The 27,101-nt window shown below is 41.0% G+C and overlaps 2 protein-coding genes across 5 annotated transcripts in view; one reads left to right on the plus strand and one right to left on the minus strand.

Annotated features, from left to right (window-relative positions):
- LOC145345205 (ADP-ribose glycohydrolase OARD1-like) overlaps nt 1-15,044 on the minus strand; it is a 37,632-nt gene extending 22,588 nt beyond the window's left edge. The window contains exon 1 of the mRNA XM_080192948.1: nt 14,920-15,044. The gene's annotated coding sequence lies outside the window, so the exon portion shown is untranslated. The remainder of the gene's footprint in view (nt 1-14,919) is intronic.
- Nucleotides 15,045-15,238: 194 nt separating this feature from the next.
- The window catches only part of zc3h6 (zinc finger CCCH-type containing 6), a 53,671-nt gene continuing 41,808 nt past the window's right edge, over nt 15,239-27,101 (plus strand). For 2 of the 4 annotated variants that reach the window (XM_080192949.1, XM_080192952.1), the window contains exon 1: nt 15,239-15,720. In XM_080192949.1, coding sequence (XP_080049075.1) covers nt 15,626-15,720 — 95 coding nt within the window. In that variant the 5' untranslated portion in view covers nt 15,239-15,625. The remainder of the gene's footprint in view (nt 15,721-27,101) is intronic. The other 2 variants (XM_080192950.1, XM_080192951.1) reach the window with 2 other exon arrangements.

The following is a 27,101-nucleotide window of genomic DNA, read 5'->3' on the forward strand; positions in this document are numbered from 1 at the left end:
GGCAGATTAACATTCCAGGATATAGATGTTTCAGGCATGATAGAGGGGGATGTAAAAGGGGTGGCGGAGTTGCACTACTGGTTAAGGAGACTATCGCAGCTGTACTCTGGGAAGACACCTCGGAGGGCTCATAGCGAGACAATATGGGTAGACTTCAGGAATAGGAAAGGTGTAGTCACAATGTTGGGGGTTTACTATAGGCCACCCAACTGCCAGTGGGAGATCGAGGGACAGATGTATAGGCAGATTTTGGCAAGGTGAAAAAGTAACAGGGTTGTTGTGGTGGAAGATTTTAATTTCCCCTATAATGACTGAGACTGACTTAGTGCTAGCGGTGTGGACGGAGCAGAGTTTGTAAGGAGCATCCAGGAGGGCTTCCTGAAAAATGTGTACATAGTCCAACGAGGAAAGAGGCCGTACTGGACTTGGTATTGGGGAATGAGCCCAGCCAGGTGGTCAATGATTCAGTAGGGGAGCAGTTCAGGAACAGTGACCAGAATTTAGTAAGCTTTAAGGCACTGATGGATAAAGATAAGTGTAGTCCTCAAGCTAAGATACTAAATTGGGGGAAGGCTAACTACAACAATATTAGGCAGGAACTGAAGAATGTAAATTGGGGGCAGGTATTTGTGGGCAATTCAGCATCTGGCATGTGGGAAGCTTTCAAGTGTAAGTTGATAGGAATTCAGGGCCAGCACATTCCTGTAAGGATGAAGGATAAGTATGGCAAGTTTTGGGAACCTTGGATAACGAGAGATATTGTGAGCCTAGTCAAAGAGGAAAAAGGAAGGATTTGTCAAACTAGGAGCTGGGAACACACAAAGCATGCGTGGAATGCAAGGAAAGTAGAAAGAAACTTAAGCCAGGAGTAAGAAGAGCCAAAAGGGGTCATGAAAAAGCATTGGCCAGCAGGATTAAGGAAAATCCCAAGGTTTTTTACACATATATGAAGAGCAAGGCAGAGGGTTGGCCCACTCAAGGACAAGGGAGGGAATCTATGTGTGGAGCCAGAGGAAATGGTCAAGGTATTAAATGAGAACTTTGCATCAGTATTCACCAAAGAGAAGTTCTTGGTTGATGATGAGTCTGGGAAAGGACATGTAGATAGTTTGAGTCATGTTGAGATCAAAAAGAAGGTATTGGGGTTCTTGAGAAACATCAAGGTAGACAAGTCTCCAGGGCCTGATGCGATATACCCCAGAATACTGAGAGAGGCAAGAGAACAAATTGCTGGGGCCTTGAGAGAAATCTTTGTATCGTAGAACACAAAAAAACTACAGCACAAACAGGCCCTTTGGCACACAAGTTGCGCCGAACCTATCTCTACCTACTAGGCTTACCTATAACCCTCAATCCTACTAAATCTCATGTACTCATCCAGAAGTCTCTTAAAAGACCCTATCGAATCCGCCTCCACCACCACTGCCAGCAGCTGATTCCACACATCCACCACCCTCAGTGAAAAACTTACCCCGACATCTCCTCTGTACCTCATTGGATACAGGGGAGGTTCCAGAGGATTGGAGAATAGCCAATGTTGTTCCTTTGTTTAAGAAGGGTAGAAAGAATAAGCCAGGTAAGGTCAGTGAACCTTACATCAGTGGTAGGGAAATTATTGGAGAGGATTCTTCGAGACAGGATTTATTCCCACGTGGAAATAAGTGGATGTATTAGCGAGAGGCAACATAGTTTTGTGAAAGGGAGGTCATGTCACACAAACTTGGGCGAGTTTTTTGAGGAAGTGACAAAGATGATTGATGAGGAATGGGCAGCTGATAGTGTCTACATGGACTTCAGTCGGGCCTTTTGACGAGGTCCTTCTTGGCAGACTGGTGCAGAAGGTGAAGTCACATGGAATCAGAGGTGAGCTGGCAAGGTGCATACAAAACTGACTCGGTCAAAGAAGACAGAGGGTAGCAATGGAAGATGCATTTCTGAATGGAGGGCTGTGACCAGTGGTGTTCCTAAGGGATCAGTGCTGGGACCTTTGCTGTTTGTAATATATGTAAATGATTTGGAGGAAAATGTAACTGGGTTGATTAGCAAGTTTGCGGACAACACAAAGGTTGGTGGATTTGCGGATAGCGATGAGGACCAATAGAGGATACAGATCAGTTGGCGACTTGGGCGAAGAGATGGCAGATGGAGTTTAATCTGGACAAACATGAAGTAGTGCATTTTGGAAGATCTAATAGGGATAAGAAATATACAGTAAATGGCAGAACCCTTAAGAGTATTGATAGGCAAGGGAATCTGGATGTACAGATACACAGGTCACTGAAAGTGGCAAATGCAGGTGGAGAAGGTAGTCAAGAAGGCATAAGGCAAGCTGGCCTTCATCAGCCAGGGTATTGAGTTTAAAAATTGGCAAGTCATGTCGATGCTTTATAGAACCTGAGTTATGCCACATTTGGAATATCGTATTCAATTCTGGTTGCCACACTACCAGAAGGATGTGGAGGCTTTGGAGAGGGTACAGAAAAGATTTACCAGGATGTTGCCTGGCATGGAGGGCATTAGCTATGAGGAGAGGTTGGAGAAACTTGGTTTATTCTCACTGGAGCTTTGGAGGTTGAGGGAAGACCTGGTAGAAGTCTACAAGATTATGGACAGAGTGGATAGGCAGAAGCTTTTTCCCAGGGTGGAAGAGTCAATTACTCGGGGGCGCAGGTTTAAGGTGTGAGGGGCAAGTTTTAAAACAGATGTACGAGGTAGATTTGTTACACAGAGAGTGGTGGGTGCCTGGAACTCGTTGCCGGGGGAGGTAGTGGAAGCGGATATGGTAGTGACTTTTAAGGGGCATCTTGACAAATCCATGAAAGAGATGGGAATAGAGGGATATGGTCCCTGGAAGCATAGAGGGTTTTAGTTAAGTCAGGCAGCATGGTCAGTGCAGGCTTGGAGGGCCGAAGGGCCTGTTCCCGTGCTGTAATTTTCTTTGTTCTTTGGCATAAGACAGAGGTTTGGCATTATCGGTTGCATAGTCAGTACAAGGAGCTAGGCACTTAATTAAAAAGCAAAACCTCAAAAGGTTCTGGATTATTACCTGTGCTACTTGTAAATTAGCATATGGTAAATGAAATTAGGAGCGATGATTGCATGGCTTGAAGACACGTGTGGGAGTGATGGGTTCCAGATTGTGGGGCACTGGCACCAATACTGGGGAAAGTGGAGGCTGTACCAAATTTCTAGTGAATTGGGAGTTTTAAATTAACTAGTGATTTGATTGACTGTCATATGTAACATGAAACAATGAAAAGGATTGTTTTGCGTGCCATCCATATAAATCACACCATATATAGCTCGGGAGGGAGTTAAAACTTTATAAAGTTTATTTACTTGTCACAACTTACATTAACACTGCAATGAAGTTACTGTAAAAATCCCCTAGTTGCCTGTTCGGGTACACAGAGGGAGAATTTAGCATGGCTTATGCACCTAAGCAGCACGTCTTTGGGAGGAAATCGGAGCACCCAGAGGAAACCCAGGCAGACACGGAAAGAACATGCAGACTCCACACTGACAGTGACTTAAGCAGGGAATCAAATCCGGGTCCCTGGCACTTTGAGGCAGTAATGCTAAACACTGTGCCACCATGCTGCTCGAGAGGGGCATGAGATCAAATTTGGGAAGACATTGGTAAAGCAAAGAGTAGAGAAAGACATGAAAGCTATTAATAAGGGAAATGACAAACAGACTGACAGGAAGGGACAGAAATTACACTAAATCAGCAGATAAAGCTAGCGGTTACAAAATAATAAATGAACTAAGTTAAATGCTTTGTATCTGAATGCATGTAGCATTCAAAACAAAACAGATGAATTGATAGTGCAAACAGAAATAACTAAGTACATCTCGATAACCATTACAGAGACAAACATTGGGACCTGAATATTGAAGTGTACACGACCTTTAAGGACAGGAAACTAGGAAAAGATGGGTTGGGGTGACTCTATTAATTAATGATGGTATTAACATAGAGAGATCCAATCTGAATTCAGGAAACCAGGATGTAGAAGTGATTTGAGTAGCGATGAGAAATGATAAAGGCAAGAAGTCACTTTGTGGGAATGATGAACAAGCCTAATTGTAATTACACAGTAGGACAGAGTATCAAGGAGAGATAACGGGATCTCGTCAGAAAGATGCGGTGATAACATGGGGGATTTTAATCCACATATAAACTGGAAAAATCAGATAGGCAAAAGGTAGCCTAGAGGAGGAATTCATACAATGTTTTAAGGATAGTTTCTTAGAACAGCACATTCTGATGCCAACCAGAGAACAGCCTAGTGTTGTGCAACAAGGTACGATAAATTAACGATCTCAAACTAAAGGCACCATAGTGTAATGGTGATACATTCACTTTGAGGGAGACAAAAAGATATCGAAGCCTAGTATTTTAAACTTAAGTAATGAGGACATAAAAGCAGAATTAGCTAAAGTGAATTGGCAAATTAGGTTAAAAGACAGGGCAGAGATGCAGTGGCAGACGCTTCAGTTGGTATTTCAGAATACACAGTATAGACACATTCCAATGAAAAAAAAATCCAAGGGGAGGACCCATCATCTGTACTTAACTAAAAAGGCTAAGGATTGTATTGAACTTAAAGAAAAACAACACAATTGCAAATGTAGGTCAAAAGATTGGACAGCGCATTAAAAAAAAGGCAAAGAATGATTAAAATGATGGGGAGGGAGGAAATTAAGATTACGAGAGACAGCTAGCTAGAAATATAAAGACCAATAATAAGAGTATATGTAGATACTTAAAGAAAAGAGTCAACAACATGAATTTTGGTCCGAGAGGAACAAGTCTGGGAATTAATAATGGAAAATAAGGAGATGGCAATTGAACAGGTATGTTGCATTATCTTCACTGCAGAGAATATAAGAAACATCCCACAAATACCTGTACATCAGGAAATGGAAGGAAGGAGGAACTCTTACAATCACCAGAGAACTGGCATAGTGCAAATTGTTGGGGCTGTGGCTGACAGTCCCCAGGATAGACTTCATCCCAGGATCTTAAAAGAAGTGACTAGTGAAATAATTGATGCATTGGTTTTAACTTTCCAAAATTCCCTAGATTTCCAGAAGATTTCATTCCTTTACTCAAAAAGATAGAAATCAGGAAAATATAGGCCAATCAGCTTAACATCTGTCATTGGGAAACTGTTAGAAACTATTATTAAAGATGTTATGGCAGGACACTTTGCCATTAATTTATTAATCAGGCAGAATCAACATTATTTTGTGAAGGAAATCACATTTAAGCAATTTACTGGAGTTCTTTCAGGAAATAACGTGTTGTGCATAAAGGGGAACCAGTGGATGTGCTGTACTCAGATTTCCAGAAGGCATTTGATAAGGTGCCACATCAAAGGTTATTGCATAAAGTGATGTAGGCGGTAACACATTGGCCTGGATAGAAGATCGTCTAGCTAACAGGGAACAGAAAACGGCATTTTTTTTTATTCATTCATGGGACATGGGCTTCACTGGCTGGTCAGCATTTATTGCCCATCCTTAGTTGCCCTTGAGGTGGTGGTGAGCTGCCTTCTTGAAATGCTGCAGCCCACATGCTATGAGTTGATCCACAATGCTGTTAGGGAGGGAATTCCAGGATTTTGACCTAGCGACTGCAAAGGAATGATGGTATGCTCCTAAGTCAGGGTGGTGAGTGGCTTGGAGGGGAACTTGTTGGTGGTGGTGTTCTCATGTATCTGCTGCCCTTATCCTTCCAGATGGAAGTGGTCATGGGTTTGGAAGGTGCTAAGAATCTTTGGTGAATTGTTGCAGTGCATCTTGCAGATAATACACACTGCTGCTACACAGCGTCAACGGTAGAGAGAGCAGAACGTTTGTGGATATGGTGCCAGTCACGTGGGCTTTGTCCTAGATGGTATCAAGCTTCTTGAGTGTTATTGGAGCTGTACTCATCCAGGTAAGTGGGGAGTATTCCAACACACGCCTGTTCATGGTGGACAGGCTTGGGGAGTCAGAAGGTGCTACTCGCCGCAGTATTCCTAGCCTCTGACCTGCTCTTGTAGCCACTGTTTTTGTAGCGAGTACAATTGAGTTTCTGTTCACTGATAACCCCAAGGTCATTGAAATGGGACATTTTCTGGTTGGTAACATGTGATGTGCCACAAGGATCAGGGCTGGGGTCTTAACTTGTAAAAATTTCTGTCACGACTCTGCAGATGGGTGGTGATCGGGAAGGAAATGGGAACTCCACAGGGTGCTGGCAATTGGGAAGGGAAGGGAAGGGAAGGGAAGGGAAGGGGAACCCTGTGGGGGAGTGGTGATCAGGGAGGGAAGGGGAGCCCTGTGGGGGGAGTTGGCGATCAGGGACTGAAGGGGAACGCTGTGGGGGGGGTGGCGATTAGGTACCCAAGGGGAACTCTGCAGGGGGTGACGATCGGGAGGGAAGGGTAACTCTGCGGGGGGTGGTGATCAGGGAGCAAAGGGCAACTCTGTGGGTGGTGAGCATCAGGAAGGAAAGATGAACTCTGCAGGGGTGGGTGATTATGGGGGGTAATTGGCAGTGTGTGGTCCCAACGTTGGTGGGGTGGGAGATGGCAGGAGATCTCCCACCTCACTGGGAGATTGCCAAAGCTCAGCAGCTGGCTTCACCAGTGAGCTTAGGTTCCTCCATCCCAGTGAGAATCATATCCAGGCTTGCACTAAGTGCCATAAGATTGTGATTCACAGCTCACCAAAATAAACCATGCCATTGTCTCCCATTTTCTCGCTGGTTTAGCATTTTGAATTTTTTCATTAAATCGCACCCTATGAATATTTTGAAGGAGAGGTCTGTGTACTATAACTTGTACAATTGTACATAAAGGCCCAATTATGGTAACCATGCTGTCAGTCTGCACAATTAAATCTGGAGTAAGCACAGGACACTTTAGGTAACTATGACGTACAAGCACAATTCAAAAAAACTGATGGATGTTGCTCTTAACTAAATCTACTTTAGTGTTCCCTAGATAAGTACTATCCTTGAACATTGTGATATTTTGCACAAAAGAAAAACAATGGCTAATAATAATCACAATTGGTTAAGCTCAATGAATATCTCATATTTTTGCAACAGGTTCTGACACAGAACTGTTGGGTTATTTTCTAAATTTTAGGCAGAAGTCACCCCTGGTGACTGATACTCCTCGACAACCAAAGGAAATGGTCCATCAACAAAGAGAATAAATATGGTATACTTCCATGCTATTAATAAGTAAGGAATTTGTGGCCTTCCACTATAGTGCTCTGAACTCCCCACCTTATTTAACATGTTTTACCCAATTATCAGAACTCTCAAAAAATATAGGATTAAACAACTAGTTCAGAATCCAAAAACATTGTGAATCGTTTCACAGGGCAGTAAAGGTCAGGAACCAGTGAAATAAATTATTTTACAGACATAGAATCCCTACAGTGCAGAAGAAGGCCATTCAACCGATTGGGTCTGCATCGATTCTCTGACAGAGCACCTTACATAGGCCCTATCCCCATAACCCCACGTAATTACCTTGCGAATATCCTTAACCTATACATCTTGGGACACTGAAGGACAATTTAGCATGGTCAATTAACGTACCCACACATCTTTGGACTGTGGGAGGAAACTGGTACACCCAGATGAAACTCTCAAGAAATAGGGAGAAAGTGCCAGATATATACATGACCTGCAAGCAACTTTTTAAGCTTCAGCTTTTGCTTCTGAATATCTAACTAAGTGCATAATCAACATTTCCATTGCATCTAACATATTTGGATGTCCTTTTTTTAAGGTGTGCCTGCTTTCTGTCAAGCTATCCACTATCTGTTTCCTGTAAAATATCAACATCATGTACTCTTGAAACATCTTCCCAAACTTTTTTCGATTATCATGGACCAAGGCTTGTGTAGCCCTCATACCTATTACAACAAATGTTGATATCACTAAGGCTGGAGAAATTGAACAATGGTAGTTTCCACATAGGACATGACCAGAGTAAGCATAATATGACCCATAACAGGTGAGGATGATTTGCCAGTTCCAGGTTGGACTAACTGACCAATGGAAAAGCACAGCCTCATCCATGTACTTGCTTCTCAAGCTGACCATGGGGCTAAGATGTAGATAGCACGTTTCCATCCTGGGAAGCATTCCCCATCCACTGTATCTTTCCCTACATGAGTACCCATTTTCCTATGTTATCTGAGGTTGGCAAATGTTTCATGCCAATCACATTTTTCACGACTGCCAAATGGCTGAGGCCAGGTTTCCAAAGTGGATCCCTCCTATTCCATTTCCAAGCCCATATCACCCCTCTGCTTATCGTTTAAGAACAAATAATTAAACTTTAATTCAGTTTTTAGATATGTGGCGTGAGATCTCATATTATCATTACTAGAACTGCTCAAAGGCCTGTACTAAAAATTACGTCCTCAACAGAAAACAGCTTTTGTGAAAGATCCCCAGTGGCTCTTGTGGATGTGTCAGTTCTGGCAAGTTGGAGAACTCTTTTTAAACAGAGATAAACTATTGCTATAAAGCTACCTCTTGTTCCACCACTGATACATCTGGCAATCCTATAACACCCTCAAATATCATATTGTATAGCTAGGATACTGGCAGTAGTTGGTACCATGGAATGGAACATCCACATAAAAGCCAGATGGGGCCATGTTATCCAAATGATAGCTGCTTCTACACAATGCATCTGCACTACTTTTTTTCGCTTTTATTCCAATTCAATTAAGTCCAATTCAGAGTCTCAACAACTTGAGACATTCCCGATCCAATTGGATCTGCATGATCCAAGCTGTTTGGAGTCGGTATAGCACACCCCACAAGGCTTGATCTCATTTGCATCTTAGCCAAAAAGCCGAGATGCTGCTTTTAAAAGTTGTTTCAAATGAAGCTGAAATGTAACCTAATGACTTCAACCAAGCACAGCATGTCTATACTACACTTGACCTTAGCCAAAAGGCTGAGAACAGGCTACACTGTACTCAAACCACATGACTCAAATGTTAGTAGTAACAACTGAGCCAAGTTGATACATGTTCTGAGGCAGCTACTGAGCTATCACTGTTCAGATCTGGTCTACACAGTAAGAATTCTCACAACACCAGGTTAAAGTCCAACCAGTTTATTTGATTGTAAACCCACAAGCTTTCGGAAATGCTGTTCCTTCATCAGGTGTGTACCAGACAAAGGAACACACCCGACAAAGGAACAGCATTTCCGAAAGCTTGAGGGTTTACTATCAAATAAACCTGTTGGACTTTAACCTGGTGTTGTGAGATTTCTTATTGTGTTTACCCCAGTCCAACACTGGCATCTCCACATCATGACTAGATCTGGTCTAAACATTATTTAATGATTGTTTGATAACCTTTGCACAGAACTAATGTTACATACATATACAGTCCTTCCATCCATTAAAATAACTTTCTTTTATATTCACACTTTTCATATTTCAGGAATGTTACACATATACTTCAAATCATAACAGGGAAATGTGGCAGGCAACTTGAGCATAGTAAGCCTAACAAGCTGCAATAAATGATCAGGTAACTCACTATTGCTTACATTAGCTGAGGGGAAATTGTTAACTAAGGCATGCAGAGGACTGCCACATCAAAGGTTCTTATGCAAGAGCTCTGGTGTAGGGAGTAAATATATCAAGGATAGAGGACTGGTTAGCTTTAGGAAGAAGTAGGGATAAATGGATCTTTTACAGGCTAGTAATACAGACCACACGGAATATCAATGCTGGAGCCTCAACTATTTACAATCTAAATCAAAGTGTTTAAAGTTGCCAAATCTTTAGGGGTGAAGAGTTTCCAGGTGAAGGCTGGGATGAAGGCACTTTACCTGAATGCACGAAGCATTCGGAATAAAGTGGATGAGCTGGTGGCGCAGATCAGCACAAATGGATATGATCTGGTGGCCATTACAGAGACGTGGCTGCAAGGTGACAGGGACTGGGAGCTGAATGTCCAGGGATATCAAGTGTTTAGGAAGGATAGGCAGGAGGGAAAAGGGGGCGGTGTAGCTCTGCTGATTAAGGATAGCATCAGGGTGGTAGCAAGGGATGATACTGGAGCCAAGGAGCAGAAAGCGGAATCGTTGTGGGTAGAGGTTAGGAACAGCAAAGGGAGGAAGACGCTGGTGGGTGTCCTCTATAGGCCCCCGAATAATGATCTGGAGGTGGGGCGGGCTGTTAACGCACAAATAAGTGCGGCGTGCAGGAATGGGACAGCCGTAGTTATGGGGGATTTCAGTCTACATATAGATTGGTCGACCCATGTTGGACGCGGTGGGCTCGAGGAGGAGTTCTTGGAATGCTGCCGGGATAGTTTCCTCGAACAGTGTGTGTTGGAGCCAACGAGGGAGCGAGCTATCTTGGATCTGGTGCTATGTAATGAGGCGGGTAGAATTAGGGACCTTGCGGTGAAGGATCCTCTTGGGGAGAGTGATCATTGTATGGTGGAGTTTCTGGTGCAGATGGAGGAGGAGAAAGTGGGTTCCCGGACGCGCGTCCTTTGTTTGAACAGAGGGGAGTACGGTAGGATGAGAGAAGAATTGGCGAATGTGGACTGGGGGAGCGCGTTGGAAGGTAGGTCTGCTGAGGAGCAGTGGAGGATCTTTAAGGAGATCTTTCTTGGTGCTCAGCAGAAATTTATTCCGATGGTCAAAAAGAACCGTAGGAGGAGAGGTAATGAGCCATGGATAACGAAGGAGGTGAAGGGAAGTGTTAAATTAAAAGCGGAGGCGTTTAGAGTAGCAAAGAGTAGTGGGCGAGAAGAGGATTGGGAGAGGTTTAAATGTCAACAAAGATTGACAAAGAAGATGATAAAGAAGGGTAGGAGAAACTATGAAGCTGGGCTTGCGCTTAATATAAAAAAGGATAGCAAGAGTTTTTATAAATATATAAAAAGGAAGAGGCTGGCTAGGGTGAACGTTGGTCCCTTAGAGGATGAGAAGGGGGACTTAGTGGTAGGGGATGGGGATATGGCTGAGGTCCTGAATAACTTTTTTGTTTCTGTCTTCACGGAGGAGGACGTGAATAATTTGCCGGGTGTTAGAGATGGAAAGGTGGTAGGACTGGAGGGTCTTAATGACATTACTGTTACTAGAGAGGAGGTGCTCGACAGACTAGAGGGACTGATTGTGGACAAGTCGCCAAGACCGGATGGAATGCATCCGAGGGTTCTGAAAGAAATGGCGGAGGTGATAGTGGATGCCTTGGTGGTTATTTTCCAGACGTCGCTGGATTCCGGGGAAGTGCCGGAAGATTGGAAAGCGGCTAATGTTACGCCGTTGTTTAAGAAGGGTGCCAGGCAAAAGGCAGGGAATTATAGGCCGGTTAGTTTAACGTCTGTTGTAGATAAAATGTTAGAATCCGTCATCAAGGAGGAAATAGCGAGGCATCTTGAGAGGAATTGCTTGATAGAGCAGACGCAGCACGGTTTCGTTAAAGGGAAGTCATGTCTGACAAATTTACTGGAGTTCTATGAGGATGTGTCTAGGGCGGTGGATAGAGGAGAGCCGGTGGATGTGGTCTTTCTGGATTTTCAGAAGGCGTTTGACAAGGTACCTCACAGGAGGTTATTGCAGAAGGTCAGGGGACAGGGAGTTGGGGGTAGGGTGTTAGCGTGGATAGAGGATTGGTTGTCAAATAGGAGGCAGAGAGTGGGGGTCAATGGGTGCTATTCGGATTGGCGGATGGTGACTAGTGGAGTGCCTCAGGGGTCGGTGCTGGGGCCTCAGCTATTTACCATTTATATAGATGATCTGGAGGAGGGAACCAAGTGTAGGGTGTCGAAATTTGCTGATGACACCAAGATTGGAGGAAAGGCAAATTGTGCAGAGGGTGTGGAGAGTCTGCAGAAGGATCTAGATAGGCTGGGTGAATGGGCCAGGAAATGGCAAATGGAATTTAATGTTGGCAAGTGCGAGGTGGTCCACTTTGGTAGGAATAATGGTAGGAAGGATTATCACTTACGTGGCGAAAAACTGCAGCAGGCAACGGTGCAGAGGGACCTTGGGGTCCTTGTGCATGAGTCGCAAAAACCCAGCTTGCAGGTGCAGCAAGTGATCAGGAAGGCGAATGGGATGCTGGCCTTCATAGCGAGGGGGATTGAATATAAAAGTAGGGAGGTCTTGCTGCGGCTGTATAGGGCATTGGTGAGGCCGCAGCTGGGTTACTGTATGCAGTTTTGGGCGCCGTACTTACGCAAGGATATTTTGGCCTTGGAGGGAGTGCAGAGGAGGTTTACTAGGCTGATGCCGGAGTTGAGGGGGTTGAGCTATGAGGAGAGGCTGAATAAACTAGGCTTGTACTTGTTAGAGTTTAGAAGAATGAGGGGAGATCTCATTGAGACGTATAAGATGATGAATGGGATGGATAGGATAGAGGTGGAGAGACTCTTCCTGCTCAGAAAGGATAATAGGACTAGGGGACACAGCCTCAAGATAAAGGGGGGGGGGGGGTTTAGAATGGAATTGAGGAGGAACCTCTTCACTCAAAGGGTGGTGAATCTCTGGAATTCTCTGCCCGTTGAAGTGGTGGAGGCTACCTCGCTAAATATTTTTAAGACGCGGGTTGATGGGTTTTTGATAAGAGAGGGGATTAAGGGTTATGGGGAGAGGGCGGGAATGTGGAACTGAGCCACAACAGATCAGCCATGATTTTATTGAATGGCGGGGCAGGCTCGAAGGGCTAGATGGCCTACTCCTGCTCCTATTTCTTATGTTCTTATGGTAGAAAAATTAAGAATGCAGATACAGCAAGTGATTAGGAAAACTAATAAAAATTAATGTTTATTGCCAACAGGACATAAGGGTTGGGATGTCTTGCTACAGTTGTACAGGATATTGGCGAGACCACATCCGGAATATTGCACACAGTTCTAGTTTTCTTATTTCAGAAAGGATATAATTGCACTAGAAGCATTGCAGAGGTCATATCTAGACTGAAGGAGTTACATTCGGAGGAAATATTTGACAGGTTGGGCTTGTATCCATTAGAGTTAAAAAGAATGAGAAGTAACCCAATTGAAATATACAATATCCTGAGAGGATCTTACTGAATAGAAGTTTAGTATTAACAAAGAGACTAGAACTATTGTAATAATGTGAAATGGAGCAGGCAATTTGAACATAGCAAGCCCAACAAACAGAATAGTATCTAAAAATAAAGAGTCTCCCATTTAAGACAGCGAAGGGATTTTTTTCTCTCTGAGGGCCATCAGTCTGTTGAATTCTCTTCCATTAGAGAGTAATGGAAAGAGAATCACTGAATATTTTTGAAATGGAATAGGAAAGGCAGCCTATAGTCATAAGAACATAAGAAATAGGAGCAGGAGTAGGCCATCTAGCCCTTCCAGCCTGCCCCGCCATTCAATAAGATCATGGCTGATCTGTCGCTGCTCAGTTCCACTTTCCCGCCCTCTCCCCATAACCCTTAATCCCCTCTCTTATCAAAAACCCATCAACCCGCGTCTTAAAAATATTTAGCGAGGCAGCCTCCACCACTTCAACGGACAGAGAATTCCAGAGATTCACCACCCTTTGAGTGAAGAAGTTCCTCCTCAACTCCGTTCTAAACCGCCCCCCTTTTATCTTGAGGCTGTGTCCCCTAGTCCTACTGTCTTTTTGGAGCGGGAAGAGTCTCTCCACCTCTATCCTATCCATCCCATTCATCATCTTATACGTCTCAATGAGATCTCCCCTCATTCTTCTAAACTCTAACCAGTACAAGCCCAGTTTATTCAGCCTCTCCTCATAGCTCAACCCCCTCAACTCCGGTATCAGCCTAGTAAACCTCCTCTGCACTCCCTCCAAGGCCAAAATATCTTTGCGCAGGTGCGGCGCCCAAAACTGCACACAGTACTCCAGCTGCGGCCTCACCAACGCCCTATACAGCTGCAGCAAGACCTCATCTGGGACAACTTTATGTTTTGTTTTACATCCCTCAATCTGTTGAGACTGTTTACCCCTGCCCCCCTCCCAATCATCATCATCATCAAACACTGAAATTATTTTTCTTTTCTTTCCCCTGAAAGTCTTTTTGTCTTTACAATTCATTATCTTACAGGCAGCATATGGAACTGTTAGCATGCATTATTCATATTTCAAAGTTCCATTTTTTTGACAAATCTTTTTCCTGTTTTTTGAGGCATATGGGAAAGTAGACAATTTCACATTTTGAGTTTCTTTCCCTGTTGCAAACTTGAATTTTCTTGATAACACATCCTTAATCTCCTCAAAATTACTTCGTTACCTCTATGCTCCCAACTTTTGCATCACACTTCCACTTTGTTATCATTGGGTGAGCTAATTTGCCTATTTAGGACCAATCATTCAGCTGAAAAAGAGAACTAATATTTTAGGGTGCCATTCAATTTTCCATATGCAGCAAGATCAAGGAGAAAATAATTAAAAATCTCGTTCATCCTTTGAACCATATTGCATCATTCACAACTTACATTCCAGCCAAATTTGACTGCAAATGTTAAAGAACACTTGCAATTTGACCAACATTTTCTTGATTTTATTATTGCAAATGCATCTTGGAGAATATTTATAGACACGTATCAGAGGTTGGCTTTCATTTTATAAATAATGTAAAATAATGTATCATTTGATTCACTATTCCTCAGTTTGGATAATAAAATGTTGCAAACGTTCTTTTTTCTCCTTCCAAGCCATTTCCTGCAAGCGCCATTTTGTTACTGCGTCTCGAATGTTCTTTCGACATAAATTGAGATCGCTCAATTTATTTCAAAAGCCAAAATCATGTAACCGCCGATAAGGCGTTTTTCCCTTCGGTAAGAAACAAATTACGAAAATCAAACTCGCTTTTAGGAATGAACCAAAGGACGATTTAAGTTTAATTGACCCCACCCACGTACCTAAGGTGACCGCAGCACTCCCACCACTATCAATCCGCGCCGATTCTCTCCTCTGCGCCCGCGCGCACTCTTTCTTTTCCCCCCCTCCTCCTCTTCGCCTTCCAGAAACGTCCTCCGATTTCGACATCAACCAAACCTGCTGACCGGAACTGAGTAGCCCACCCTCGCCGGATTGACAGGCCGAACCGCCAATCAGGAGTGGGTAACCATTCTATGTACGGCAGACAGGGCTACTGTCCGTCAAAGACGGACAACCAATAGGAGTGGGAGGGGGCGGTATTATCAGAGCAGTAGGTTAGGTTGAGGCGCGTTGCGAGGGCTCATTCGTTTCCTCTGTGTAAAATCGGTAGAGAACCCTGTCACCATCGCTGCACTAGAAAGCATCGAGCGCCATGTTTGTGAGGAATAACCACAGCGTGTGAAAATTTTCCTTTTTTTTTGCTCTCGCCAACCAAAATCACCAAGAACAAAACCGGCGGAAAAAGAGGGGTATCAAACTCTTTAGAACCAATACGCAAACAGTTTAACCAAATAAGAACTCGCGTAAGATTGAACGCTCTTGTGTTTTTTTCTTAAAAAAGAGAAAAAATACTGTTCTCATCAAATTTACCGTGAGATTTTTTTTATTTATTTATTTTTATCAACAGTCACACCAGCAACGTCTCAGTGAGACACTCTCAGTCTTGTACTGTTGTGTGGGGAAAAAATGGCTTTTGAAAGCCTTTTCTCCAACCCCCCAACCCCAGTTGACAAAAATGATGTTCTAAACATGACAGAGTCTGAGCTTGCAGGGGACGAAAGGTCGAGTAACATTCTTATATATCAACCATTCTAAAATTATTTTTTAAAAAATAAGTTTAACATTGCCATTCTCTCTCTTTCTCTCTTTTCCTCTCTCTCTTTCTCTGCCTGTTTTAATTTTTAACTTCTTCCGGAAAAAAAATCAGTTCATGGGAGGTGAATACTATACAATTTGTATTTCTCTCTCTCTTTCTGTCTGTACAGTAAAATGTTTTGCTGGGTAACGCTTTCACCTGCCCTTTTTCTTAAAAAAAACAAAATCAACAGTTGAAACTTGTGCATGCTTGGCTTTTTAAAAAAAATGAGGGGGAAAAAGTCATTTGTCCTTTTTTTAAAAAAAAGAACACCGCTCAACGTGGTAAGTTTTATATATCAAAGTAGGGAAGAAACCAAATTTTTATTTACTTAGGAAACCATTTGATATATATGTAGTGGCGAGGTTGAATGTTTAGTTTTAACTTGAGTCCGTGAAACCTCCTCTTGAAGTCAGGATGGATTCGGTTTCATGTCGTCTCATCGGATTAGATCCTCCATTTTGGCAGTGAATCTTTATGTAAATCAATGGCGTGACCGACATGTTAACGTTCAGTTTGTTGCCACCACTGAAATACCCATGAGCACAAAACAAAGAAGTCCCTTTCCAAAAAAACTTAATTGCCAAAAAAACAAGCACCATCACGTGGATTTTTTTTAAAATCGGAAAACCAAAACGATTCGAACATTCTTCTTTCACTTCGATTTTTTTCTTAAATAAGTACAATGTTTGCACCCAGACTTGTTACATAAACTTGTCACTTGGAGTATTTATAGCAACGCTTAAAAACCCAAGAACGTTGCTTAAGAGTTCTTCGTCTCCAAAGTACAAGGAAATTTAACTCAACAGACAACCAAGTTGCCGAAAATGTAACTTTTAAAAATTCATTTCACCCTTTAAATAATGCACGTTACTTGTTTAATTATATTTACGGATGAGCTTTTGCTTTTAAACCTTCCCTGCCCTCTGCACTTGTTTGATCCAGCTACTGTTCACTACACTTTTGTATTTGATTAATACGTTAGTGCAGCCTTTTGGGACCTTGGCAGTGTAGTCACAAAAGTAATTTAGTTTCCCTTTTCTCTTCCTTCTCGCGTTACCCATATTTGAAGACATATGAGGTATAGTGGATATTTTTAATGTTGGGAAAAGATTTGAAATAATGAATCTTTTCCCAGTGGATTAGAGGTGAAATAAAATAGCTTCATTATAATCATATAGCAGCCAATAAATAGTTTCTTGTAGCATTTGATCATGGGCCATTAGTTTTGTGTAAGGGTAGTTGATTTTTTACTTAAGTCTTGAAGCTGTGACAAAATCTATAATATGTCAACTGCACATTCAGTCAAAAAAAGTCACCCTTTTGTGCCCATTCAATTATTCATGCTTTCAAAATATAACTTTAGTGCGAGCCTCACCTGCATTCTAGGTTATTAGCTTGGAAGGATACTGAATAATATGATCGGGGGGTGGTGAGCTGAATAAGAATTTGTGTTGATGATGACTGTACTTCTAAATCTGATTATCCAGTGATAAGTTAGCACCCTGATAGTTGTTCAACAATTCAATTTCATGACTTTGGATAGTAGGTTGGGGAAGGCAGGGTGGAGGTGATGAAGAATAGATATGGGAAGAGAATGCTGCAGTACAGAAGGATCTAGGAGTCCTTGCACATGAATCACTAGGTTAGCATGCAGGTAGAGCAAATAATTAGGAAGGTAGTTGCAATATTGGCCCTTATTGTGAGTAGCAGAGGGAGGGGTGGAGCATTAAAGTAGGGATGTAATTCTACAACTGCACTGGGCACAACTAAGACCGCACTACTCTTAAGTGTACGGTTTTAGTCTCTTTATTTAAGGAGGCATATAATTGTGTTGGAGGAACTTCAGAGAAGATTCACTAGGTTGATTCCTGGGATGAAGAGGTTGTGTTATGAGGAAAGGTTGAGGTGTCTAGAAGAATGAGAGATGATTTTGAAACAAATAATATTCTGAGGGGATTTAACATGGTAGATGCTGAAAGGATGTTTTCTCTCGTGAGGCAATTCAGAATTGGGGGGTACAGTTTAAGATGAGGGCTCCCTTTTAAGATGGAGATGAGGTGGATTTTTTTCTGTGGGAGTCGTTAGTCTCTTACATGGAGAGGGATGGAGGCTGTGTCAGTGAATACATTTGAGGCCGAGTTGGATTTTTAATCAACAAGGGGGTCAAGGGTTATGTGTGGGGGCATGGAGGAGCTGAGGCCACAATCAGATGGGCCATCAGCAGAGCTAGCTTTAGGGACTGAATGGCTGACTTCTACTTCTTACGATCTTGCTGTTTTGGGATTTGAACTATCAGCCAGAAGTCATGAGTTTAAAGCCCTTGGATTTCTAGCATCAAAAATGATTGGGAAAATCACCAGTTCGTTATTAAAAACTTACTGGCTCACTGATTTTTTGCCCCCCGATGTCTGGGCATGCCATCCCTTTACCTGGCTTGACTCCAGTCCAGCACCTTGCATTTGAATCTTGACACCTAATATAGCTTAGCAGGTTCCCTGTTGTCAAGTTAGAGTTGGGAAATAAGTGTGATTTTTTTTTTCCCCCACACCTCAAGTTGGGAGGGGGGGGAAACATTTTAAAACTCTCTTGTAATCAACGTCAGTACTCAATATAACAAATGTTCAGATTTCATTTTGCAAATGTTTCACTTATAAAGGGGAAGCATCTCTATCAAATTTTATGTAGTCTGTCATTCTGGCACACTTTGTAAAGTTAAAGTGGGGTAAAGATACTTTGGGAAATCATGTTCTGTTTCCATGTTTCCTACTCATACTTGTAGCCAAATTATTGGTGGACGTGTAGCAGAAAACCATTGCTTCTTGAATTGGAGGCATGGAAATTATAGTGCAGAAGAGGATTAATTGCACCTATGCAAATACAGACTTTAAAAGACGTTATCCCTCCCTTCCAGTCATTCCCATCATATCAGAGACAGGCTACAAGTAGCTAGAGATTCTGTGCAATTTAAAAGTAGACCTGTTACGGATTAGAAATGCTTTGAAAGTGTTGTGATTTTAATACAAATCTACCAAATGGATGTCTGGGAAATGCTTAACTTTTTAAAATTGCAGTGTCATGGAGTTATCAGTAGGTCTTCGCTAATGTAAGTGTTAGAACTGTACTTGTCTTTGGAGTGAAGTTATAGTGGAGTACACTGAAGTCTGAGAGTATTGTAGTAGTACTGAGTGACAGGATGTGGTTTCCTTTCCTGAATTCTCCTTTGCTAGGAGATAGTAACAAGTTTAGGCTAGTTATCAACAAATGGGGGAAGAAAAGTTACGATGAGGTGCGCTTGTAAGCCTTTAGTTAGCCTGGAGAACTAGAATAAACTGTTATTACCCTTCTGATAAACACTTCTGTAGTATAAATTTTAAAATTTCCAACAAAGAAGGCCTTGTATGAATATATACCTTGTAAAAAGCATGGACCTACAAAAACTAGTTTACATTCCCTATTCATATTGCTTTATACTGCTCCACTTGGATATGTCTTTGAGGGTTTGCTGTACATATTTGCACAATGCTCTACATTTACATTGAAATTCATGTTGAGTTAATGGTGATAACAACCAACATGAACCTTTTTCACAGATTTCAGTGGTACATCCATGCTAATACAAACATTACATCAGCACTTTAATAAACCATATTGTATTATCAAAATAAATGGTGAGATGTTGATTTGAAGATCATAATGTGCAGTAAAACAATAATTAAAACTTCTTGATCATTTATCTATTTATAAACCTTGTTCTTAAGTTTGAGCTAGGCTGTGATTCATGGTTCTAAAGTATTTTTGTGTAATATAAATTAAAATGTGAGCAACTCAATGCCTGTGCATTGGCAGACATGGGCCCTCACATTTATCAGTATGGATGGACTTTAACTTTGTTCCACCCCAGTTTAGGCACATATTTTAACTACATAGTATGACTACAATCATTAAAACTGGTCAACAAAACATAGCATTCTGCTTGTGACCTGTTCATGCATGCTAATAATGCACAGGGCCCGATGTTGAGAAGTTCTGTTTAGCCTTTTGTTTAGTAGCTTTCCTTTGCTTCAGAATTACTTCATTTATTTCTAAGCTATTACCCTGACTGCGTGAGTTCAAACTCACAATTTCCACTTATTAGTTTTTTTTTAACCTTCAGTTTCAGAGCTAGTGTTGAGGTAATCATCCAGGATTCTGCGCGTGAGCAAATTCAGACAGTAAGGTTAAATAGTGTACTAAGTGAACATTCATGTTTGTTCAGTACAGGATGTCAATTTAAACCTGAAGTTAAGGTACATTGTAGTAGCATTTTGCAGCTTCATTTTTTTTATCTGTCTCATGTTATACCCAGCCATGGATTGCTCATTTTGCATACAAGACGGGAAAGTTTAACCCCAGCAGTGCTTGATGAACCCAAAGATTTTCTTAAATTTGCCAACCTACTGAAGTCTCTGTGGCCTTTGTTGTTATTGTCAGGTTGAGTATGGGAATAGATGTAAGTGATGAGCTTGTTCCACCTGCTTTTGTATAATGTGCTATCAGGGGAGTAGATTTGGAGTGCACGTTCCCAGGAGCAATTGGCCACAGTCCCTTCACTTCCCAAGGGAAAATAGCTGATCACAGGTGTGCTGTACTTTAAATTTTTCAACAAAGCAGGAAGGTCATAAACATTTTGACCTGTATTTTAGCAAAAATTACCTAACATTCTTTTTCTATCATCGTACTGATCTGTTGAAAATTTTGGAATAAAATACAAATATCAAAGATTGAATGGAAAAAGCAATATGCTGTCCAGTGACTCATTTGAAAAGTCATTGCACCCAGTTTGAAACTAAGTTTTAGAAGTTGGAAATCCCTATCTTATGTATCTAGTATGTTCGTTTAACTCAGTTGAATGGTTTTTGAAGGGGCCACATTTCACCTCTGTTTCTCTCTTTTCTAGGTTAGAAGCAATGTTCTAATTCTGGTTCCTATTGCTAGTAACCCTTTTTTTGTAATTGGCATCTTTGGACTCGGAACAAAACAGGATTAGTTGAAACCAATACCCTTCTGGCCCCAACAATAACTGACCTGCCAAAAATTGCTGTTAAAGCTTAGTTGAAGAGAGGTCACTTGAAAAGAGAATGGAATTTAGCCAGCATGTCAGGAATTGTACTCCACACAAATCTACTTTTATCTGTAGAGGTACTTGAGATAGATGGATCTTAACTGCAGTGCAAAATTATAGAAATGAGAGGATTGTAAGCGCAAAATATACTGCTTCAAACTGGCACTTTGCTCTCGAGCTATTTGCTCATTAAATATTTTAAGTTTCACAGGATAGGCAGTGCAACAGTTTAACCTGATGCACATTATAGTAAGGAGTTAATAAAAAATATGTAGCTAGTTATTTTACTTTAATCTATAAACTTAACAGCTGCAAAACAATAGCTTTTTTCCCTGTTGTACTATTGAACTGCTCACATTGTGATGTAAGTGATGTTGCAGTTTGTGCCTCATGGTAGTTTAGTGGTAACTTGCGTTCGTTGGGTCAGTGCTAGGAAGTGTTAAATACACTGATCCGGTGATGACTGTTCAGTATGATTTGCTTTTAAGTATATTTGTGTATTTGCATTTTAGCTTTGGAGTGCAGTTCATGAAAACATTTTTTGTCAGTAATATTTGTAAATAGTTTTTGTTAACTGTTGTAGAAATGTTGACATACTAAAGCTTAATTCACTATTTAGAGGAAAATTAAATCCCAGCCTTGAAATTTGAAGTAAATTTGTTAAAAGACTTTCATTTGGATTATGCATAAAATCCAATTTTTTTTTCCTTTGGAATACTTGACTAATTTGTGCATCTACAATGAAAGTCATTTCAATTTAGAAGTTAAATGTTTAATTTTAGAAACATAGAAACTAAAAACAAGAGTAGGTCATTTGGCCCTTCAAGCCTGCTCACCATTCATCTTGATCATGGCTTATTTTCACATTCAATATACTGATCCTCCTTCCACCCATATCCCTTGATCTCTTTAGCCCCCAAGAGCTATATCTAATTTCTTCTTGAAATCAGACATTTTGGCCTCAACACATTCCACACATTCACCACTCACCACTCTCTGGGTGAAGAAATTTCTCCTCACCTCAATTCTAGAAGGTTTACCCTTACCTTCAAACTATGACCCTAGTTTTGGACTCCCCCACCATTAGGAGCATTCTTTCTGAATCTGCCCTGTTAGAATTTTGTAAGTTTCTATGAGATTCCCTCTCACTCTTCTAAACTCCAGTGAGTAGAGTCACAGAGCTTTACAGCATGGAAACAGGCTCTTCGGCTCAACTTGTTCATGCCACCTTTTTGTAAACCACTAAGCCAGTCCCAATTGCTTGTGTTTGGCCCATATCCCTCTATACCCATCTTTTTAAATGCTTTTTAAAAGTCAAAATTGTACCCTGCTCCACTACATCTGGCAGCTCGTTCCAGACACTGACCACCCTCTGTGAAAAAATTGCTCCTCTGCTCCCTTTTCTGTCTCTCCCCTCTTACCTTATACTAATGCCCTCTAGTTTTAGACACCTTTATCTTTGGGAAAAGATGTTGACTATCTAACCAATCTATGCCCCTCATTATTTTATAGACTTCAATAAGATCACTCTAAGCCTTCTATGCTTCAGGGGGGAAAAGTCCCAGTCTATCCAGCCTCTCCTTATAACTCAAACCATCAAATCCCGGTAACATCTTAGTAAATCTTTTCTGCACTCTTTCAATTTAATATTATCCTTCCTTTCTAAAATAGGGTAACCAGAACTGTATGCAGTATTCCAAGTGCAGCTTTACCAATGTTTTGTACAACTTCAACAAGATGTACCAACCCCTGTATTCAATGTTCTGACTAATGAAAACAAGCATGCAGAATGCCGCCTTCACCACTCTATCCACCTATGACTCCAGTTTCAAGGAGCTCTGAACCTGTGCCCCTAGATCTCTTTGTTCTAAAACTCTCCCCAACGCCCTACTATTAACTGAGTAAGTTCTGCCCTGGTTCAGTCTACCAAAATGCTTCACCGCGCATTTAGCTAAATTAAACTCCATCTGCCATTTGTCAGCCCACTGGCCTAATTGATCAGGATCCCATTGTAATCCTAGATATCACTATCCACTGTGCCAGCAATCTTGATGTCATCTGCAAACTTACTGACCAGCTTAGTTGCTCATGTGATAAAGACCTGCCATCCCAGGATTCACCCTGGTAAACCTTTGCTGTTTGTTAGTTATGCCTGGCCACAGTAAGTATGAACTTGAGTAGACACAATGATCCACAAGGATAGGATGTTAGATCACCTTCTCCAGCAGTCCTTTCATAAGCCATCAGCTATATACACAGATTACTTTTGCATGCGTTTGTATTGATGTATTTTGCTTTTTGTACAAATCACTTTTTCATTTCTATTCCAACTGATACAATATTGGAAGGCTCTTTGTGTGTTGTATTGTAACAATTTAAACAAACTGTTCAGTTTTCCCCCAAATTATACTGCATAATTATGAATAACCATGTTGCAATAAATATAATTTAGTTACCAGTGTTTAGTACGCAATCAAAATATCTACTGAAGCAGCCCCAGCCCCAAACAAAAAGAAACAATTTACTTTGTGAAATCACTTTCAAATGTCACCAGTTTGGACTTTATAGACACAAATAAGAACAGATAAATGTTTTCAAAACCTTTCCCCTCCTGATGGCCTTATCTATTCACAGTACAGTTATTTATTTGCTTCTTTGCCTGTGGTCTTTGCATATACTATTGATCTATAACACCTGAGTTTGCTGACTAGCTTTGGCTCTTTTTTTTAAGCATTGCTTTGATTTTAAAGTTCTTATCGTTGTATTCAAATCCCTCCATTGCCCCTCTCCTCCCTTCTTTGTACTCCTCCAGCTCCAAAAGACTGAAAATTCTGCACTCCTTTAATTTTGGCATCTTGTGCGTTCCCTACATTAATTAGTCACTCCACCAGTAGCAGCTGTAATCAGTTGCTTTGGCCCAAAGCTTTGGAGTTCCCTCCCTAAACCATTTTGTCTGTCCTTCCTCCTTTAAGACACTCCTTAAAACCTATTTCACCAAACTTTTGGCCATCTGCCCTAATAGTCTCTTACATGGCTTCGTGTTAAATTTTTCCTTGTAACACTCTTGTGAAGCATCTTGGGATGTTTTATTACGTTAAGGAGACTACATAGATAAAAGTTCCATTATTGTTCTTCAGACTTCTTTTTCTATTTCTTTTTTAGATTTTTGTTCCCCTTGTTGCAGATAAGCAGGGCAGAGGAAGACCATTCCAGTTCATTAATCTAACTGTTTGATCAGTGAAATACACTTGATAATCTGGCTGTCATAATTTTTGGCCGCCTTTATCCTATATGGGAAGTCCATTATTCTTGACTTCCTCATTTTTTCTCTTTCTAAATTTCAGACGAGCAGCATTACTGCCTGTGTCCAACCTGCATCAAATCCTAGTTACCAATAAACTTTACCTTTATTGATCTATATTGGATCACCCATGTCACATTTAAAATTCTCACCCATGTACTTAAAGCTCATCATAGTTCAACCCTCCTTATCTGTAATCTGCATGGTTTGCTGCATCTACATTCTCCTCTGCTTTTCCATTTGGCTTTCCTTAAAATCCACCACTTAGAGCAGATTTTTGGCTATTCTTAATACTTTGGTTTGATGTCCATTGCTCCCTTGCATTGCATTACGTTGCCATGTTCCACCAACTCAAATATTAACTAATTTTGTAGGTTGTGCGATAACTATATCAAATTTGACTATCTTCTAATTTAATATCAACTGTATACTTACGGACTATAATGTGTTCGTCAATAAATTAATAAATTCTGGTGAAAGGCTTACATTTATGTAGCACCTTTCTTGACCGTGGGATGTTTCAAAGCAGATTATTGCCACTTGAAATATGTTGTAATGTTGGATGGGTGGCAAACAGCAATGTAATGACAATCAGATAATCTGATTCCATTATATTGATTGAGAGGTAGAAATATTGGCTAGGATATCTGGGAGAATTTCACCACTATTTTCTGAAATAGTGCCATGGAATTTTATACGTCCACATGATAGAGCAGACAGGACCCCCAACAGAGCAGCAGCCACTCAGGACTGTGCTGGAATGTCAGCTTTAATTTCTGTGTTCAAAAATTTGGAGTGGGACGTGAAGTCGTAACTACAGTATGATCAGGAAGTGAAACTTGTTATCACGTGAAATAACTGAGTGAATAGCATGATGTATTTAAAGAGTAGATGGACAAGTAAATGAGCGGGAGAAAGGAACAGGGGGATGTGCTGATAGGTGAGGCGAAGTAAGGTGGGAGCATGAACACCAGCACAGACGGGTTAGGCAGAATGGTCTGTTTCTATGTTGTTAATTGTATGTGGTTTCTGAAACCAAGTCAGTAATATAATTTTGACACAGTGAAATTGGTTCTGGTCTCTACAGTAGCCACTGCAATTTCTCAATATTTTCTGTTCTTTCATGCTGCGTTATCTGTCTCCAGCCCATTTCGCTAGTGTGCAACCTTTTCTTTTACCTGGTGTCCTTCCACATTTTTGTTACAAACCTTCAGCCTTGTGTTTGAGTTCTATACCGTTTAAATGTTTTAATCTTCTAATTTTTGATTATTTTCCTCGTCATTGTTCATTTCGAAACCTGCCTTATTCCTCTAACGCAGGGGTCTCCAAACTACGGTCCGCAGCGGGCTGCATCCGGATCAGAGTTTGGAGACCACTGCTCTAACGTGCTGCTCAGACACTTTCAACTGGTTCTTCCTTTTTCTCTGTACATCAGCTGTTCTATTCTCAGATTCCAAACTGAAACTTGTTCTATTTTTAGGAACACAGCATACCAAGCATGAAGTTAACTTGCCTGGCTTTGATAACAACAAGTGGGTATTGCAACAGCTAATCAAACTCCCTTTGACCCCCACAATTGTCCTTGAACTATATTATCAGCAGATTTTTTTTTCATTTCTTGTAAACTTGCATCCTATCTGCCCGTTATTAGGTATATAGTTTAATAGTTCCAGGGACGAATGGAGTAAAAATTGTGAGAAAAGTTTTAGAAACTACTTCAGCACTTCTCATTTGGCCATTCTATCTGCTAAAAATCCAGAAAATTAGATTTTGTTGTTTTTCTCTATAAGAACTTTCATGATTCGTTAATTATTTTTATTTGATGTTTCTAATTGAATTGTTTGTGCTATGTGACAAAAGCAATAGGCTATTTTTAACATTCCCGTTGGACTATTGGACTCTCAAGGCTGTGTTTGTGCTGCAGATTTAGCACAACTCCTTTGCATCCTTAGGCGTTGGTAGACACTAAACAGAAGATAATTCCAATGCAATGTCAAGTTAGCAGTGCACAGGAGTTTGTTGAACCCTTTGGACTCATTGTGCTAGGCAAGTTCATAAATGTGTAGATACAGTGGTCCTGACTTTACTGATGGACACAGTAAGAAGCTTCACAACACCAGGTTAAAGTCCAACCAATTTATTTGATAGTAAACTCACAAGCTTTTGGGGTTTGCCCCTTCGTCAGGTGAATGGAGAAACAATGTGGGACATTAGAAAAGTGTGTATAAAAAATTTTTTATGTCCCACATTGTTTCTCCATTCACCTAACGAAGGGGCAAACCCCAAAAGCTTGTGAGTTTACTATCAAACAAATTGGTTGGTCTTTAACCTGATGTTGTGAGACTTCTTACTGTGTCTACCCCAGTCCAACGCCAGCATCTCCACATCACGTTTACTGATGGAACCATATCACAGATAGATAATATAAAAATACCACTAGTGGAGGCTTTTGTTACGTGATCTGAGATTGGCAGATATAAGTGGTATAGTACTAAAAAGTGAACAAGATTGACATTTCATTTTGCCAAGGGTATATATAACCTGTCATTGGTTTAGATGATCTTATTAGACATTAGTTTTATCTTTGAATGAGATGAATAGAAAATATCACAAAGGAGTGTTCTAGTAAATGTTTATCAGTGGAAGATGCACAATACAACAGGTTGAATGAATAAGTATAGATAGGTTTTGGGAATAATAATGAGATTTACCAGTTGGAGTTTTAAAATTGAACAACCTTCTTTTGTAGCATGGAATAAATGTGCTGTGGCCAGACATTTTTTCTGGTTAGCTTTCAGAATGTAGTTTCTCTAAAACCCATGTAAGTCCACTACATTCAAAATCGAGTAACCTGCTGCAATTTGGGACTTTGACTACAGTTAATATATATTTAGTAGCTGGT

This window comes from Carcharhinus amblyrhynchos, chromosome 7, assembly GCF_965287045.1.
Source record: "Carcharhinus amblyrhynchos chromosome 7, sCarAmb.v2.hapA, whole genome shotgun sequence".
Classification (NCBI taxonomy): Eukaryota; Metazoa; Chordata; class Chondrichthyes; order Carcharhiniformes; family Carcharhinidae; genus Carcharhinus; species Carcharhinus amblyrhynchos.